Source organism: Corvus brachyrhynchos, unplaced genomic scaffold (assembly GCF_000691975.1).
Source record: "Corvus brachyrhynchos isolate BGI_N302 unplaced genomic scaffold, ASM69197v1 scaffold45, whole genome shotgun sequence".
NCBI classification, from domain to species: domain Eukaryota; kingdom Metazoa; phylum Chordata; class Aves; order Passeriformes; family Corvidae; genus Corvus; species Corvus brachyrhynchos.
Genome location: NW_008238361.1, coordinates 2,013,303 through 2,032,163, shown reverse-complemented (window position 1 = coordinate 2,032,163; position 18,861 = coordinate 2,013,303). Strand labels below are relative to the sequence as shown.

Below are 18,861 nucleotides of genomic sequence, written 5' to 3'. Positions count from 1 at the left end.
CAGTCTGCAGTCCCACAGAAATCACATTGCTGTCTCTTGTGTCGATATTGGTAACTTGAGATAAAACAGGTGGGCAAGGAGCTTTTGGGGTTGCAGGGATTGATTTTAAATTTTAATTCCTGACCACAGTGTGTTAGAGAGGGGCAACTTACAACTTGTTTTACCACTGTTGGTATAGAACAAGCTTGTGGTGGTCAATAGGTGTAGAAATGGCTATAAATGTATGAGAATCCAAATTTTGTTACACTTGTTTCTGCTGGACATTGACTGTGTTTGATTTTTGAGGGTTAGAAGCACAGACAGTGAATTAACCATGTACCAGTGTTAAATCAGATCCTGAGGTGTTCCAGGAGGGCAGTGTCTGGAGAATGGTCTTCCAGCCCAAAATATTACTCCAAAACTCCATCTAAGGGATCAGTTTGTGCAAGTCAAGTTTGAAACAGGTGGAATTCTTTCCCAGTGAGGTGAGGCTTTGTGGGAGTGAAAAATCCATTGTGGGATCCATGGCTCTGCCTCAGTTCCTTGACATGATTTCGTTCAGTTAAAAGGCCAAAATATTGTATTTTCTCCATCTTAGAGCAACTTCAAAAAGGCAGAGATTTCTTACTATGCTAAGAAAATGGGAATGAGGGGAAAAAATAGGGAATACATTGGATGATACTTGCTGAATGTGGATTTGTTTTGGCTTTCAGTTCAAGCCATTCTGGTGATCACTTTTCATGATTAATATTCATCCTCCTTATGCTGGTTTTATCTTGCATTGCTGAAGTAATAAAGTTAAATTTAAGATTTGAAAGATGCTCTTCAAAAATAAAGTGTTGTAAGAATACAGATTTTTTCCTCTATATATAAAAGCAACTTTTGCAGGTTATTGGAGCCTGGGAAGGGAAGTGGCTGATGGGGTTTGAGTGGTCTCAGATGCCACCTGGGGCTGCCTCCCAGTTCCCAGTTTGCATGCCTTATCTCTGGAATATTGAAGGATGCTGCTGGGAATGCCTTTCCTGCCAAGGAGGGGGTTCCAGGTGTTGCCCCTGGGCATTCTGATAACCTGATTTAAGCAGGGAGTGCAAGGACTCTGCATCTGCCAGCAAACACAAGCACACGGCGCGGTCAGCGTAACTTTTCCAACTGTGCACTCAAGGCAGACTTGCTTTATTTTTTTTAAGAAATACGTTAATGGAAAAAAGGGAGCAAAAGACAAACAAAATGGAAATAATTTACAAGCAGTATTTTTTCCTTTCTTTTAAAAACAGTTCAGTGCTTTTCTAATTCTGCCATAGATGGCAAATTGCAATTTTATTCTGCTCTGGCTGGAATTAACACTTCCAGAGTAGCCATGGTTACACTTAGGATTTCCTTTTTTTCCAAAATGTGTTGTTTCCTTTTTTTGCTTCTCCTAACGTAGGGACAAGACTTAATTTTGACATGTTGCAAAAGTGCAAATTAAGTTGTTCAGTTGATATTTTGCAAATTATGGGAAAGATGAAGTGCTGTCTGACTTCCTTCTAAGTAATACTAGAGATACTATTTTCTTTTTATTTAATGATTGGGCTTAAGATGATATGAGCCTGTTAAACTAATGTACTACTTAGTGATGGTTCTTGCATTTATTTGGAGTCTGATTTCCATATAAAAAGCTGAACATAGATTTAATTTTTATCTTTAAATTACCTCTGTAGAACTACCTGTAAATTACCTGTTTAGAAATAACTTAGTGAACAGCTTTGTGTCTCTGAGCTGGAATAAACGGGGGTGGGCATTGCCATTTTCTATGACAAAGTAAACATTTTGGGGGAAAATAATTAAGAAGTAAATTCACTTCTAGGGGAATCAACATTCAACTGCAAAGAATTACACATTAATAAAGGTCAAACAATAAGAAGCTTTTTTTGGGGGGTGGGGGGGAGGAAGAAGTAGTCAAAGCGGTTCCCAAATCATGATCTGCAGATTCTAGTAAGTTCTTTCTATCCTGTGCTTGTAGTTGTTTCAAACAGTGTTTTTCTTCATGAAGTCTTCATGAAAGATTGATGGAGTTCTAGACCACTGGATGAAAGAGATGCTGCTGCTGCTTCCGAAAAATTGGGAACTCTATATTTAACTTGGGAAGAACAACTGGTGGCTTCAATTTCCATCAATGGTTTTTCATCCCTTTACTCTGGTACTAGAAAATAATGAAACTTATCCAGGAAGTGCACAAGAGGTGTGAGTGTATGGTGACTTTCCCTGCACCCCCATCCCAAGTGCACCTTTCCCCTGTTCCCCTGCAGCTTGTAACCCTTCAGGAAGCGAAACTGCTGCTAAATGAGGATGACTACCTGATCAAGGCTGTCTATGACTACTGGGTGAGGAAGCGCAAGAACTGCCGAGGGCCCTCCCTCATCCCCCAGATCAAGCAGGAGAAGAGGGATGGCTCCACCAACAACGACCCCTACGTGGCCTTCCGGAGGAGAACTGAGAAGATGCAGACCAGAAAGGTGACTTGGCAGATTTTACTGCTTGAAATTTTAAATGTCTCCCTTGGTAGGAATAATTTGGGTCCCTATCCAGCATCTTGCAGGGGATAATTTACCATCCATCCATTTTTTGAGCTGAATCTCAGAGCCTGGCACGCAAACAATCTGCTGGGTTGGAAGCTTCCCTTTCTGTGAGAAAAGGGGAAACAATTTCCCAGGTTTTGTATTTGTAGCATGGAATGATTTGAACCAGGAAATCTGTAATTATTCAGCATTTTGCTTTGTGCACTTGTACAGCCTTACTGTGTGTGGAATCAAGGTGGGGAAAGTGTTGCAGGCTTGAATTCTGACAAACTTGCACTGGGTTGGTCTGGAATCTGGGCAAAACATGGGGGAAAATGGCTGAAAAGTTCTTCTCAGTTTACTCTTAAACTTGGCTTTGCTAAGTAGGATCTGCTTTAGGAAAAGCTGCTTTGGAGTGTCCTCATGAGCCTCATTTGCAGCAGCATTATGTAACTTTATTTTTGCAGTTTGTGCCTTATGGCTTTTGCTTTTGACTAAAGATTTGTTTCATCTCTCAACAGAACCGAAAGAACGATGAAGCATCTTATGAGAAGATGTTGAAATTAAGGAGGGAGTTTAGCAGAGCCATAACAATTTTGGAGATGATTAAGAGGAGAGAGAAAACAAAACGGGAGCTGTTGCATTTAACGTTGGAAGTTGTGGAGAAAAGGTAAAATTCCAGATTATAAAAACCAAGGTTATAAATTTTCATTGAATGGCTTTGAAATCATCTCTTAAAATTTATTTATTGTAGCACCAGGAACTTCAGAAGCTAAAATTGAAGGGATTTGTGTAGACAGTTGGAAGACAATGGTCTGTGTCTTTCAGACATTTCCCAGTGGAAATGCAGTACTGTAGTTTTGATCCTGTTTTTTTCAGGTACCATTTGGGTGATTATGGAGGTGAAATCCTCAATGAAGTGAAGTTGAATAGACCCGAAAAAGAGATGGGCACAACTCCATCATCTCTCCATAATGGCAGCCACCACAAAGTTCAAGAATGTAAAGTTAAGGTGAGATTTTTTTTTTTCCTGCTGTGAGTCTCTTGTTCCTGGGATCATCATTCCTTTGGAATCATCGTTCCTTTGGATATACTTCAAATTCAAGCATGTCTCTGAAAAAATAACCTGAAATATTAGGAGTTAAAATGCTTGGGGAGGCTGAGAGTTGAAGTCCTCTGGAAATTTGTATTTAGCACCTGCGACACCTAGTGGTCCCAGAATTCCATACAAACCCCTGAATGCCTGGTTCTCCAGGAATTTTGGCATTGCTCGTGTTTCTCCTCTGATTCCCAAGCTGAGCTCCATTAGTGGAGTTAGCTTCAGTCAGGCTGTTATTGATGAGTGTTAATTCGGGGTAAATTGAAACACTTTTTAAAACTGCACTGGCTTCTCCTTCAAATGGAGAATTTTGCAAGTGAAATAATCTTTTCAAATGGGAGCTTTGAAGTTTAATAACATTTGTGTTCAAGTGGACAGTTCAGTATCGATGGAGTTGCTCACTGCAGAGGGTTTGTGTGAGAAAAATCTTAAATAGCCAACCCAAATACCATCACATCTGTTCAAAAGTGCCAGCTCTGTGAGAAACAGGAAACAAATCAAATTGTTTCTTTTGAACATTTTTTTTTTTCAGAAAAATGAAAGTGCTGTGGAAAAATGAGATCTCAGAAAATAATTGAAAGAGGAATTGCAATTACAATATACTGAGTGTAGTGCAGAGTGGGGAGCCTCTTAGGCAGTCATATGGCTTGAGAGCTCTCTGTTTATTAATAAATACCTGTAAAAACAATCAGAGGCAAAGTTGTGGGGTTTAATGTGTTCAGTAAATTTTGCAGGATGTGTCTCAAATGTTTCCAGAGCCTTTGGAAGACAAGCAGTCACATCTTAAAGTAATTAAGTTTTCTCTTCTCATGCCTTAGTTTTTAGCATTTTCTGTTTGTTCTTCTCCAACAGCATCCTCACCACTCCTCTCTGAAGGAGGAGGTGTCCGATGTTGTCCGTCAGAAGAAGAAGTACCTGAAGAAGCCCAAACTGGAGTGTGTGGTGACCCCTCAGCCCCTGGCTGAGCCCTTGCCTGTGCTCAGCAAGAGCGATATCAAACAGTACGACTTCCACAGCTCCGATGAGGACGAGTTCCCACAGGTAACCACCAAAATCTCGGTGTACAGAAGGTAGAAATTTCAGTTACCTGCCATTTGGCCAGGCTGGCTTCTCCCAGCTCTGAATAGATTTTAAAGCTCTTTGTATAAACTGAGTTCTCCTTCCTAGCTGTGCTTCGATACATAAAAGTGGCAGTTCATGTTATATAAACATAAACTTTTATAATAAATACAATTATACAAAGGTGGCAGTTGGGACAATAACGTTGTTTTCTGGTCTAGGTGCCCTCACCAGTGTCAGAAGCAGAAGAAGAAAATGATCCTGATGGACCTTGTGCTTTCAGGAGAAGAGCAGGATGCCAGTATTATGCTGTAAGCCTGTGCTCTTGGGTTTAGTGGTGGTTTCTCTTAGTTTAGGTTGGTATAGTGTTAATGTTGCAGTTCTTCTGTTCCCACTCTCACCAGCAAAGCTTTGAAGCTTTGGTGAGTCCAAAGGCAATTGCAAGAACATCCCCTTTTCTGCTTGGCTCTGAAGGGTCCAAGCTGAAGCTTCCCTCTTATTTAGAATTTATGCTCCTTTCTTTTTTCCCTAAGCCTGAGAGCTCATTCTTTTGCCAAAAGATGTTGAGATGACTGAAAACTTCTGTTTTCATTTTCTCCTACTTCTCCCTTGCTGTTAGAAGCAGAGTATTTAACAGCCTCAATGTTAGTCTTAGAGTTTATTTTTTAACTACTGAAGCCGTTGGAGTTTTGGTTAACTCAACATAAACCACGTGTTCTGTCCTGGAGCCTGTGCATGATAACCAGTGCCCCAATCAAAGCACCCTCTGAGTGAGCCTATAAAATTACCTTTTCTTTCTTCACAGCCTCGTTTGGACCAAATGAATTCTTCGTATGAACGCCCAGAGCTGGCAGAATTGGACAAACTGAGGTTCAGGCATTGCCTTACAACCCTTACAATCCCAAGGAGATGTATAGGATTTGCAAGGAGGAGGATTGGCAGGGGTGGAAGGTACAGCTGGGTTATTTCTACTCTTCATTCACCTTCAAAGGATAAAAGTATTAAAAAAGAGATAACGAAACTAATGATTTTCCTCCTCCTCTCTCTTTAATCAGGGTTATTATGGACCGAATATCCACAGAACATGATCCTGTCTTGAGGCAGATTGACCCGGAAATGCTGAACAGTTTTTCAAGCTCTTCTCAGACTTTAGACTTTTCTTCTAATTTTTCACGGACCAATGCTTCCAATAAACATTGTGAAAACAGACTGTCCCTTCCTGAAATCTTAAGCAATATCAGATCATGTCGACTGCAGTGTTTTCAGCCCAGGCTACTCAATCTCCAGGACAGTGATAGTGAAGAATGTACCTCAAGGAAAGCAGGGCAGACTGTGAATAATAAAAGAGTCTCTGCAGCATCTGTAGCTTTATTGAACACCAGCAAGAATGGCATATCAGGTAGGCAAGGATTTGGCTTCTTCTGGGATTGAAAATACTGAATTTGGGGGGTTTTCCTTGTGATTGGACTGATAAGATCTTCTAACCACAGATACAACGTGACTGTTTTTTGTTTCTTAAAACGAACAAACTTCCACAAACAGTGCTCTTCTTTCAGCTTTGCTGCCATTAGAGTTTGAAGTACTGGATTCAAACATTATTCAAAGCAGGGATTCTGCTCATATTAGGAATTGCTTAGGTCTAATTGAGTCTTAATGGCACTAATTGGTCTAACCTTGTTTAAGGGTAGAAGAATGCTCACTGTGAATGCAAAACAAAACTGGTTTCTTGGGGAGGGTGGGTGTGGCTCATTTTTGTTGTCAGTTTCCTTTTTTGACTCAAAAAATGTAGGAAGTTCCTGAGTGCCCTGAGGCAGGTGTGAAAAGGTCTGAAAATGGTAAAAATGTTGATATTGGAAGCATCCAGTGATGAAAAGATTGGTTTAAGCTTAAATTGACCAGTGTTTGCATCACTTGCTTCACGAGCTAGAGTTGTAATGGCTCAAGATTTAACACTGTCACCTGTTTATAATCATAAGGGAGTCATAATGAGATGATAATCCAAAAATCTGAAAAATTTGAGATGCAGCAAATGAGATCTCCTACAACAGTGAGCACCTGAATATATCCCTACTCCATCCTGTATTGTAAACCAAGATAATTTAATAGAATTGACTCTGAATTCTGTAATTGCTGTGGTTGTGGAATGTTCCATTTCTCTCAAAGCTGTAGGAATGGGTATTTAATCTGCAGTAATGTGTCTTGTTCTGACAGAGGCACAGAGTATTTATTCCAGCCCAATACTTCCTCAGCTTTTCAGTGTGGTCACTGTAACCTTCAGATTGTTCTCCTCCCATGAAAAGATTGGCACAGGAGCATTTTCCTGCTGCATGAAAAGAGCAGAGATAGAATGTACTATATATTTTATGTAATTATTTCTTGAAAGAACTTGAAGGCCTGGGGAGTCGCAGCTGTAGCAGAAAGGGGCAGTTCAGTGTGATGGGATTACTGATAAACACCAAGAGCTGTTAAAGAAATAGCTGAAAAAAGAAGAAAACCAAATCTGATGGATCTAAGCCACTTTTTGGAGGAATAGTAATAAAGTTGTGGTATAATTTTAGAATTCATCTGAGAAATACATTTAAATTAAATGGAAATCCCTCAGCAGTTGAACTACATTATGCATGAAATTTTTGGCTGGGGAGGACTTTTTTTTGTCATAGATTTAAATTACAAACTTGATCCTGCAATTCTGGAACAGGATCAGACACAATAGACAACAGGATTCTTCCCCAAATAACTGCACCAGCAAGAGGCACGGCTCTTGGATTTTCTCACTAGCAAATAGGGAATACATTTTAGAAGGGCTGACCAGAGTGCACAGGCACTGTCACTGCATTTATTGAAGTCATTCTCTTTGGGAAGTAATTGTTGAAATCAGTTAATTTTACAGCTGGTTTGGTGTTCCCTCCAGAGGAAACGGTGGCAGTACTTAAACTGATTATTTTTAATTTTTTTTGTTATTTTGTTTTAGAGAGGACTGGGGAGTGGCTTTGATTTTTGGTGCACAAGAATATGTAGAATTACCTCTGTGTTACATTTTTCCCTGTATTAGTAAAGCAACTCTGGTATTTCCTCAAATGCATTGTACAAACAGAATTTTTTAATTTTAAAAGTATGCAAGTAGACTTTTCTTCAAAATACCTAATTAGTGCATGATTCAAGAACCAATTTTTTGAGCTAAATTACTCTCTTGCTCATGTTGTAAACGGGAAATGGGAAAAGCATGTCCCTAGAGAGAGCACAACTGCACAAGATGCTATTCCCAGCTGAAGGATTTTGCTTGTGGAACAAACTTTTACTTTTTAGAGGTATTTTTTCCCCAGCCTTAAATACCATGTAGGAGTAATTAATGCAATGCCACTTTTGGGGCAGCCTGCAAGATGATCTTTGATTAAAGCCTTCAAGTCCTGAGAGAAGTGACATAGTAATGCAAACCTTCCAAGGAGGAGAGGAGCATGCAAGTAAAAGTTGAAGTGACTTTTTTTACCCTGTTGTGGTGCGGTTTTTCAGCCCAGTCAGGCTCAGATAAAGTAAAACCCCCCCTGAAGTTGCAGAGCTCTTAACCCTGACCTTAGAGGCTGCCTTGGGACACGGTGAAAGTTTGCTCTTTTTTTCTCTAGGACCCTCCAGGTGTTTGATTTGGCAGAAGCAAATGATACTTAATGTGCTAATGAACATTTGCTGGTTTATAACAAGGTGAACTCAGCCCGACTGAATAAACACCTGAAATTCAGGCACATAAAGGCAGAGTGAGGGAATACTGAATTCTGGAGTTACCTTCCATGTATCCTGGAGAAGAGTAAACCTTGACTCTGTGGTCTGTGACAAACTGGGAAGGCAGGGAAATTGAAAACATGAAGTCTAACCTTGTTCTTAAACAGCTTTCTATAAAACAAAACACATTTTCTGGGATTTGTTACCTCAGAACTTTAAAAATAGAAATGTATGTAATATTCCATAATGCTGTTCTTGGCACTGTTGCCTTCAGCAATGCCGTGTGTTTTGTGAGGGAATGTAGCAGGTTGAGCTGATTTAACTTGGAGTTAAATTTTAGGTAAGAATCTGCAAGAGGAACAAAGTAAATGTGAAATAAACTTAGGTTGGAAATCTTAATATTGCTAGAGTTTAAAAGGAGTAACTTTTAAGTAATTGGACTTTTAAGTGCTCTCCTAACATGGTTGAAACCTGGTTTAAAAATGAAGCAGTAAAGAAATTTCAGTACTAATTTCTAAGCAGTCACAGTCCTCATTCTGGTATTTTTTCCACAATGGAATTTCAGGACAACCACGAGTACTAAAAGTGGTAAATGGAAGAGCCAAACCCTGAAAAATGAATCACTGTGTTTTAATGTTAGCTCAGTGGCTCTTGATAGGAGGATATTCCTGCAGAAACCAGGTGTTTGAGGTGCAGCACAGCTTCAGTCTTGGAAAAACAGAGTTGAGGATGAAGTGTTGAAATGAATTCGTGGGAATTTCTGATAAGTGAATTCTCTCTTTACTTGCTCCCAAGAGAGCTCTTGGGTTACCTGCACACAGCTCAGGTTTTAGCATGAAACCCTTGTCAGTATTTCCAGTTTACCAAGTGTGCAGTTCTTCAGGGGGCGAATATTAAAACCAGCTTTTCTAACTTCGTTCCCTTCATGTGTTGGGCCTGTGAGATTACTGGGGTGGCATTAACCTGGTTCTCAAAAATAAACTTACTGTGGCACCCCTAAACTCTTACTGCATTTCAAACAATAATTGGCAGAGAAAAATCTCACATGCCAGTGGTGTGCTTCCCTCAGAATCCATTCTGGTGTTGGAGAAAGGGACAGTAAGGGACTGTAGGAAAGGAAATGGTCCAGGAATCAGCTCCCAGTGTTAACTGGCAAAGAAGACGCCCAGCTCAGCCCAGGGTTCTTTCTCCTCAGCTCTGATTTTTAGGCTATGCTGCTTTTCTGAAAGCCAGGAAAGTCATTTCTCTTAAGCTTTTGCCTAAAGCTACTGGAGAGAAAATCAGCAGATAGAAACTGCTTAAAAGCAATGAAAAGCTCTGAATTCTTTTGTTACAAATTGATTCACTGAAAGAACACAACAAACAAACACAGCTTGACCTCTCCTTTACATAAGATGTGAAGATTTTGGGTGTATCTGACGTGATTTCTGTTGTCTTCACCCGCTTGTTACCCACCTTAGCCGTGCTCTTGCCTTCTCCGTGTGTGTTTTGTGCAGGCTGTGTAACTGTGGCTCCTTTCTTTCCTGTAGTCACAGGGGGGATCACAGAGGAGCAGTCCCAGACACACCAACAGCAGTTAGTGCAGATGCAGAGGCAGCAGCTGGCCCAGCTGCAGCAGAAGCAGCAATCTCAGCATTCCTCCCAACAGACACATCCGAAAGCACAGGTACTGCTCCCACCCTGCCATGTCCTGACACTTCCTTTTGTTTACAGTGCTGCTCATCTCTTACCACCAAATGGGACACCCCAGCAAATGTGGGACATTTTAGAGGGAATGTAAAACTCTTTGCTCAGGGTTTTTTTAGTAAGTTGGCTCCATTTTACACGTTGAGTAAGAGACTTTGTAGCTGAATGTGTTACCTGCATCCACAGAGTTACCAGTGTAAAAATATCTGTGTGTGCTCTCAGCTCTTTCTATTTTCAATGGTTTTGTCTTCCTGTCTATAAGTGCTCTGAAGAGACTTTATTAAAATTACCTTCTGAGGTAATGTGTTCTATTATGAACAGATGTTCAGTGAGCACTAAAATTGGTACCTCTGAGAGGAAAAAGAGAGCTTTGCATATTTGCATATTCTGGCTTCTAAAAGAATCCCATTTTTCCTCTGGAATCCCTTGCAAGGGAAGAATGTTTTTCCATTGCACTTAGTTTTCTGTTAGCTTCTTCCCAATAAAACATAAAAGCTGTTGCTGTTGTTTGTTACTAGGAAAATGTGTATTACTTGGAGCATTTTATATCTAATTGCTTGTGCTGATTGTCCCTTCCCCTCAGTGTTTTCTACTTAAATTAATCAGATTCTGTGTTGGCAGATACTGATGACGTTTTTTGTAAGTGTAAAGACACGATGCCAAATATATTTAAACAAAACAAATGAACTTTGGATCTTTAAAACACTTCAAGCTTCTGTGCAAAGTCATTTTCTTAGTTAATATAAATTGGAATTGCAGAATTAATGTTCTTTCCAGTAAGAATGGTGAGTCTTTCCAGTAGGAACTGGAGTAACAGAGTGGCATTCCAGAATGTGCTGGCAGTTACTCTGTGGCACAAGTCACTCCCTGGGAATGGATGTACCACAAATACTGAACATCCCTGAGATTTGCAGCTGCAGAGCATTGAGGCAGAACAGAGAAGGAGATTTAAGACATGGTTGTCCTCTTAGAGGAAACTGCTCCAATCGTAGGGAATCCTGTGTGGTTTGGGTTGGAAGGGACCTTAAATCATCCCCTTAAAGCTCATTCCAGCCCCTGCCCTGGGCAGGGACACCTCCCACTGTCCCAGGCTGCTCCAAGCCCCAATGTCCAGCCTGGCCTTGGACACTGCCAGGGATCCAGGGGCAGCCCCAGCTGCTCTGGGCACCCTGTGCCAGGGCCTGCCCACCCTCCCAGGGAACAATTCCTTCCCAATCTCCCATCCATCCCTGCCCTCTGCCAGTGGGAAGCCATTCCCTGTGTCCTGTCCCTGCATCGCTTTTCCAAAGTCCCTCTCCAGCTCTCTTGGAGCCACTTTAGGCCCTGGAAGGGGCACCAAGGTCTCCCTGGAGCCTTTCCCTCTCCAAGCCAAGCAACACACGCTAAAGCAATTTGTTGTGCTGAGAGTAGCACTGGCCATGGCCTGGTAGCACTTGTTAAACAAGTGCTTGGGTAGCACTTGTTTAACACTCATTTGGACACAGATTTCCAACTTTTCATCAGCCTGGTAACACAGGAATGTTCAGAGTTGTGGTGCATTAGGTCGCATGTGGAAGCTGTGTTTATTTATGTGCTTTGCTTGTGCACTGTAGCAATCCTAAGGTGTATTTCATTTTGTACTTGAATAATTATGAGAACCATCTTTTCCCCTTCCTGCAGGGCTCCAGCACCTCTGACTGTATGTCCAAAACCCTGGATTCAGCCAGTGCCCACTTTGCTGCCTCTGCAGTGGTCAGTGCCCCTGCCCCCGGGCGCAGCGAGGGAACAAAGGAGCAGAACACCAGCCACAACAATATCAATGGTGTTGTCCAGCCTTCAGGTGAGGGGCCCTTAAAAATCCTGGTCTGGAATGAGCTGAGAGTATCAACTGGTCTTAATTATCAACTGATCTTATTGCTGATTTCTAAATATTAATAAACAACAACAAAAAGAAATGTGTTAGTTGTGATCGTTTTAAGTATTGTTCCCTGAAGTACTTTGGAGCAATGGTTTGAATCATGGAATATCCTGAGTTGGAAAGGACCCACAAGGATCATCAAAGTCCAGCTCCTTGCCCTGTACAGGACAGCCCCAAGAATCCCACCTGGTGCCTGAGATTCAGTATATGTTGTTAAAATGGATATGAAACTACCAAGTGCTCTTTACCTTGGAAGAGCATTGTTTGCTTTCCTCTGGTAGTCTTTGTCCTCTAATGACGTGTTCTGATCAAAAGTCTAAATGATAGCATTTTAAACCAGTGTGAGTTTGTAATGAAAGAATAAATCAGCTGCTTAAAACTTTAAGTACTTAGAGAAGGAAGTGGAAAAGTTGATGCATTATTTGGTTGTTACCTCACTTGTGTGTTCAGCCAAAAACGTACTAACCAACCTCTACTGGCAATTCTTCTGACATCACTGTGAGCCTCAGGTTTCACTGCATTTAGGATTTGTCCCAAAAAGTGCAGCCATTGGCATTCAGTGCCCCCTCCCAGCCCTCCTCCTCTGGTGCTGGTTGTGCTGGTGCCTTCTCCACGATGCCAAGAGGCAAATGGGATTTGGGCTGACGGGATGAAGAAGAGGCTTTTAAAGTAATTTGTTGCTTTCGCAGCTAATGATGTGATTAGTTTTATAGACCTTCTGCCAGGCTGGGTTAATGATAATATGAAATGAATAAAGGGAGAAAAAATACGACTGAATAAAATCAATAAACTGGAGCGGTTCCAGGATAGAGAGAGAGATCTGTGTAATTGTCTGAGTTCATACCCAAGAGGGCAGTGCTTTGAGGGTGGAAGATCACGCACGTGGGAGTGTGCCATGCTGCCACTTCTGAATTTTTCCATCTTGCGAATCTGTAAAATCCAGACATTAATGTCATACACACTCAAAAAGCATTGCCCTTGAGCTTAATCTTTGGCTTTTCATCTACAAAATGTCACATTTTTAACACCCGCCATTTATTCCATGTACCAGGAACCTCCAGAACTTTGTACTCCACCAACATGGCTTTATCATCCAGCCCAGGGATCTCAACTGTACAGCTCGTAAGGACAGTTGGCCACAGCACCACAAACCACTTAATCCCAGCCTTGTGCACGAGCAGCCCTCAGCCTCTCCCCATGAACAATTCCTGCCTGCCGAGCGCGGTGCACCTCAACAACGTCAGTGTTGTGTCTCCAGTCAATGTTCATATCAATACACGGACTTCAGCGCCCTCGCCAACAGCCTTAAAACTTGCCACAGTTGCTGCCAGCATGGACAGAGTGCCAAAGGTAACTCCCAGCAGTGCCATCAGCAGTATAGCAAGGTGAGTGGGGACAGGGCTGCAGCAGCTCCCACTTGTGGTTGGAATCGCAGAATCGTTTGGATTGGAATCGCCAAAATCAGTGTCCGGCCTGGGACCCATCCTCACCTCAGCAGTGACTCCCCCACCTCCCTGGGCGGTTTCAGTGCTTGACAACCCTTTCCATGAAGAAATTCCTTTTGTGTCCCACCCAAACCTCCCATGGTGCAGCTTCAGGCTGTGTCCTCTCCATAGTCATGCCCAACTCTGCACTAGAGGGAATCTGTTCCACCTCTAAGAGGCTGCTCAGCACCTTCAGCCTCCCAGGAACACCCTCAGCACCTTCAGTGTGGCCATGGCAAGCCACAAGAGCTGATTTTGCAAATTAACCCCTCAAATAACGTGCACTGCCTTTAGGCACCAGTAGTTATGGTCAACTTCTGCTCTGCTTGAATTTTAGCCATTTCATTTGTCCCTTCTATCCCTTCTCATGCAGCACTTTCAGGTAGATTCTGTCAAACTCTCCTCATCTTCCCTCTAAATCATTGTGTACCAATATTGGAAGGTAAAGGCTGGCACACATATTTTTATATTTACATATGGATATATGTATTACATATTTATGTAGAACACAAACCAGAAGAGTGACAGCCTGTATCTTTCATATAAAATCATAATTCATAATTGTTTAGGTTGGAAAAGACCTTTAAGATCAAGTCCAACCTTTAAGATATTTATTCATTGAACAGCACTGTTATTTCAGGATACTTAGATGATGTTTCATAGGAATGGCAGCAGCTTTGCAGTTGGCAGATTTTTCTGAAAATGGCAATATTTGGGCTTTGTTCCAAGTCTCTGCTGGATTATATGATATTCAAAAAACAAAGTCATGTTTGTGATTTGGAAAAGTAAAAACATGGGTATTAGTAAATGAGTAAAAAATTAGTGCTAAAGCAGAATGGGGGGAATTACAACAACGCTTGGGTCATTAACAGAATAACTGATACTGAATTATCATATCTTGACTTGGTTCCTTCAGGAGAGCTTTTAGTAATTTTATCCATAACTTAGGCTGGAAATGGACAGTGAAACGCAATAATCTTGCAGAAGGGACTGCATTGTTGAGTAACAGCAGTTGTTGAATGCCAGGATTTACTTTTAAATAATGTTTGCAGTGTGTTATTAAGATTTCTCCCTGGTCCAGGTAACAGCTGTATGAAAATACGAAAGAAAATACTAAAAACTGTGTGAGGAAATGTCCTGTTGTGGCTGTAACTGTGGGATCTGCTTCGCTTGCAGAGAGAACCATGAACCAGAGCGCCTGGGCTTGAACGGCATCGCAGAGACCACAGTGGCCATGGAAGTGACATAACCTCCAAGCAGTGTCCCCAGCTGTGCTCATGGTGTGCTCCTTTCTATTCCAACTGAATGCAAACACAGCACTCTGTGGATCACAGAGAACTGAGCTAGACCTGAATGGACTCCAATTATATCGTGTATTAAGTCGATATATAATGTAAATTTTGTAAAATTGGGAAAATCACTACCTTGTAAAATAGTTTATTTGTATCATCAATATTATTTCTGTTACTTGAATAGTAGATATTCATCATCATGCTTTTGCACTTGAATTTGCAACTGAATGGATTAAAAAATAATTCTTTAATGGGATCATGAGCATGACATGGGATCCTGCATCACTTGTTTAAACTATTTATTTTGCCATGTTTACATTTTGTATCTTGTACAAATAAATGCAACTTTGTGTCTAAAAAAAAAAGTTAAAGATTCATAGCTAGGAAACAAAATTCTTGTAATTTTTTTCTAAAGGAAATGTAAAGTTTTCACTTGGTTCATTTTGTTTCACAATTTGACTAGATGGACTTTTTGGTAAATACTTTAGTGGCATTTCACTGTCAAATATGAAGTTCAAGGCAAAATAGTATTTTCTATTACTGTGCAGGGGAAAGGGATGGATCGATACATGCAAATTTAATGTAGTAACTCACTTTTCCATATATTTTGAATGTATATTTCTATTTATAATACCAGTTTATAAAAAATAATTACACAGGAGAGGAAAAAAAAAAGCCTGACTAGGAAAATTATGCATCTGGCACATCTCCAATTGTGCAGATCAGAGAAAATTTTTACCTTGATGCCATTTTATCCGAAGACTGCTTATTTTAACCGGCTTTCAAACTGTACCACACCACATAAAGGATATTTTACCAGGTATGTATTGCATTCTATATCATTGCAATAATTCATTATTGGATGTCTAGCTATCGAGCCATCCCAGGTGGTGGGGGGGGAGGGAGGGTTGTGGCAAGATTGTCTTTTCAATTTTGGAGAGTTTTCCTGTGGCTACAAGGCAAGTAACGGGTTGGAAAAAGTCTGACTGTAAGCGTTGGACACCTTCGTAGTGTAGTGTTTTAGTGACTTTTTTTATACGGTTCTTGTACATTAGATACGTGTAGTGGTGTTTCCGAATGTTTGTTTATGCACTAGTTCAGACAACTTTCCCTGTTACTTGTTCTTGATAAGTGAAAACTGCAGGGAAATAAAAATACATATCAAAACCTGGCCATGGTGCATATGTGGTTATTTCACAGTGTGCAAGCAGGGACGGCAGGAATTCTGGAAGCTCTGGTGATCCCAGCATATGCACTTATTTCCAGAAGGTTGCAGATTATGGGATACTTCTGTGGTAGGGGGAGGGATGGGCTGGGACCTGAGACCTGGGAAAACAGTGAATGAGAGTTTCTTGCCCTGCCAAGGAAATGGGGTGAATCATTTCTGCTGTTTTCTTCTCCACACGTGGGTGTTTCTGTATTGCAAATCCACAAGCACTGAGGTGGGAAGGAACCTGGGGATGTTGTTTAGTCCAGACCCACCCTCCCAGGAAAGTCAAGATGTGCTTTGCCTGTGTCATGCAGTCAGTGTGTTTTCCTTCTTGGCTTTCTGTATAAAGAACTATTTTTAATCCAAGCTGTGTTTAAACCTGCTTTTATCGTACGTTGTGCGAGTTAACACTCCTGGCAGCTAAAAACACTTGCAGAGCTTTAAATCCTGGGAGCTCGTCACGAACTCAGATGTCTAAAATTACCTGGCTTTTGCTTAACTGATGCTCTATTTTTTTGTTCTGTATGATGTTTGCAGGGAGAGGTGAGGGGTGGTGGCAGCTTTGGGGGGGCACCTGTGGCTGCACTGTGCCTTCACTGGGCTTGCTGCTCCCTGAAAATTCTTCTTTATCTGATCTTTCCAGGCTTTCTGTAGAGCTGGACTCATTTCAGGGCATGACTGATAGTCTGAAGTATAAATGAATTATTTTTTTTTTCTTGGGAAGAACTATTGGAAATTTGAGTCTGTAAAGAAAAAAAATTATTCTTGATATCTAGAAATAACCTTGCTTCACTACCATCCCCAAAACCCTTTGGAAGCTTAATGAAAATGGGAAGTAATTTCCTCTGCAGATTGAAAGCTGTACACTTAGCATGGTCTCTTCTCACTACAAAGATCATTTTCAGTGGATCATTTTCAGGGAAAATTGGCCAGATGATGTCTCTAAGATTGCTGTGTATCTCTGATTTCATGTAGTCTAATCCTCATCTAATTACTTAAAAAACCTTTAGCTGGAGCTTCGAACTTCTAATGGATTCTGGGCAAATGTGAGGTGCAGAGAAGGATTCCATAAACTCCCAAGGCTCTGATGGTAAGTGCCAGCTGTGGAATGGGTTTCGTTTAAAGGATTAGTGGTGGTGAAACCTTCTGTGAAGCAGAACTGGAACAGTCACTGCAGAATTTCTGTGTGCCTCAAGTGCAGGAAAAGGGGAGTGCTGCAGGCCATGGAAATCTTCATTAAAAAGAAGAAAAAAAGAGAGAAAAGGGAGGGAGTATTGCTATAAAATACTTTGTCCTGATCCCAGCTGGGAATGCCATGGACTGAGGTGGTTTTGTGCTGTTTACACGTTGAGGATATGACATTGTTCAGTTCTAATTCCCTCCTTTGTGCATCTCTGCAGTAGGATTGGCATAGGGATTTCTGTTCTGTTGTGCATTGGGAATGTCTTTCAGGTGAGATTGTGGAATCCTGGTTTGTCTACAGCAATTTCTCCTGGATTTCATGTCATGTGCAGAGTTTTAAATGTCAGGTACTAGAAAATGCTGGTTCTTTCTCTAATAAGATTTATCTGTTTGTTTATGGACTGACTGGAGTTTTGGTGTGTGTTTAATTGTCATCCCAACAGGCTCTCCGGATTTGAGAGAAACAGTTTCAAAGCTCAATTCCCTGTTTCTGCTGCTTTGAGGGTTTGCAACATTCAGACTTTAATGGGAAAGACTGGGAATAACCTCAGTAAATTAAAGCAGGCAAACTGCTGCTTGGGAAAGAAGGAAGATGAGGGAGAGAGAATTTTTCCTAAGTTGGGTGAGCTGTGAAGATCCAAGTGTTTCCATCTGAACAAAGGCACATGGAAGTTCATTACTGCTGATCCAAGCAGCTCGTTATGTGGGAAGCATTAGATGTGCTCCTTGCAGGACCCCAGCAGCAGTGCCTGGAGTGAGGGGGTGTGGAGAGCCCTACACTGGCTGGGTTGTGCCATCCTGCTGCGGTGACAGGACCCAAAATGCCATTCCCTCACGTGAGAACTGAACTGAATGTTTGCTTCTGAAGTGCCTTTCAGGAGGAAAAGGGAGTTTCAGGACACATTCCCTGTTTCCTCAGTGACTTGCTTATTTCCTAGTCACCTGTTGTATCTCTAAATGCAATCTCTGTGTCCTTTGGATGGTTTTTAATGCTGTAATCTCAAAAAATTAACGAAGAGCGCACATGTAAGTTAAATTCTACTGTGAATTTAACTCATTTAATCTGTCTGGATTGTCAGCCAGTAACTCCAGTTTAAATAGAAATAAAAGAAAATAATGTATCTGGAATAGGACTAAAATCTGAAAACTAACAGGCAATAAGATTGAGGGAACCCAAATTACTTTTGGAATCCCTGAATCCCAGAATGATTTGTGTTAGAAGGGACCTTAAACCTCACCTCTGCTAGAGGCTGGGGCAGTGCCCTTCCACTATCCCAGGCTGCTCCAAGCCCCATGCAGGCTGGCTTTGGGCCCTGCCAGGGATCCAGGGGCAGCCACAGCTGCTCTGGGAATGCTGTGCCAGGGCCTCCCCACCCTCCCAACCTTACAAATTTGCTGAGGGTAAGATTGTTTCTGTGACTAAGAGCAGTAAAATCTTTTTAGTCCAGCCTAACTTCAATCCATGGGACCCTGGTTTAACTCCAACACAAGTGGAATTGCCCAGGGGAGGATAATGGAGAAGGAGGAAGACAAAAACTGAGGCAGAGACAGCGAATTTGTAACAGATAAATCTTTTTGTCTGGTGGGAGAGCACAACCTCTGCCTGCCCACACTTCATCCCTGTGCTATCATACCCTGGCAAGACGTTATCAATTTGGGAACGTCAGTAAAAATCACCGTGCTGTGCCTGACGAGCGTGGGGATCCCCTGGGGAGGGCAGGA

General features: G+C 41.5%; 1 protein-coding gene across 2 annotated transcripts in view; it reads left to right on the top strand.

The window, feature by feature from the left end:
* The window catches only part of EPC2 (enhancer of polycomb homolog 2), a 32,552-nt gene extending 16,634 nt beyond the window's left edge, over nucleotides 1-15,918 (top strand). For both annotated transcript variants that reach the window (XM_017736072.1, XM_008634992.2), the window contains 11 exons: nucleotides 2,268-2,474; nucleotides 3,038-3,186; nucleotides 3,396-3,528; nucleotides 4,468-4,656; nucleotides 4,896-4,985; nucleotides 5,480-5,625; nucleotides 5,730-6,073; nucleotides 9,918-10,054; nucleotides 11,734-11,893; nucleotides 13,023-13,356; nucleotides 14,632-15,918. In XM_017736072.1, the coding sequence (XP_017591561.1) occupies nucleotides 2,268-2,474; nucleotides 3,038-3,186; nucleotides 3,396-3,528; nucleotides 4,468-4,656; nucleotides 4,896-4,985; nucleotides 5,480-5,625; nucleotides 5,730-6,073; nucleotides 9,918-10,054; nucleotides 11,734-11,893; nucleotides 13,023-13,356; nucleotides 14,632-14,704 (1,962 nt within the window). In that variant the 3' untranslated portion in view covers nucleotides 14,705-15,918. The remainder of the gene's footprint in view (nucleotides 1-2,267; nucleotides 2,475-3,037; nucleotides 3,187-3,395; nucleotides 3,529-4,467; nucleotides 4,657-4,895; nucleotides 4,986-5,479; nucleotides 5,626-5,729; nucleotides 6,074-9,917; nucleotides 10,055-11,733; nucleotides 11,894-13,022; nucleotides 13,357-14,631) is intronic.
* Nucleotides 15,919-18,861: the final 2,943 nt, after the last annotated feature.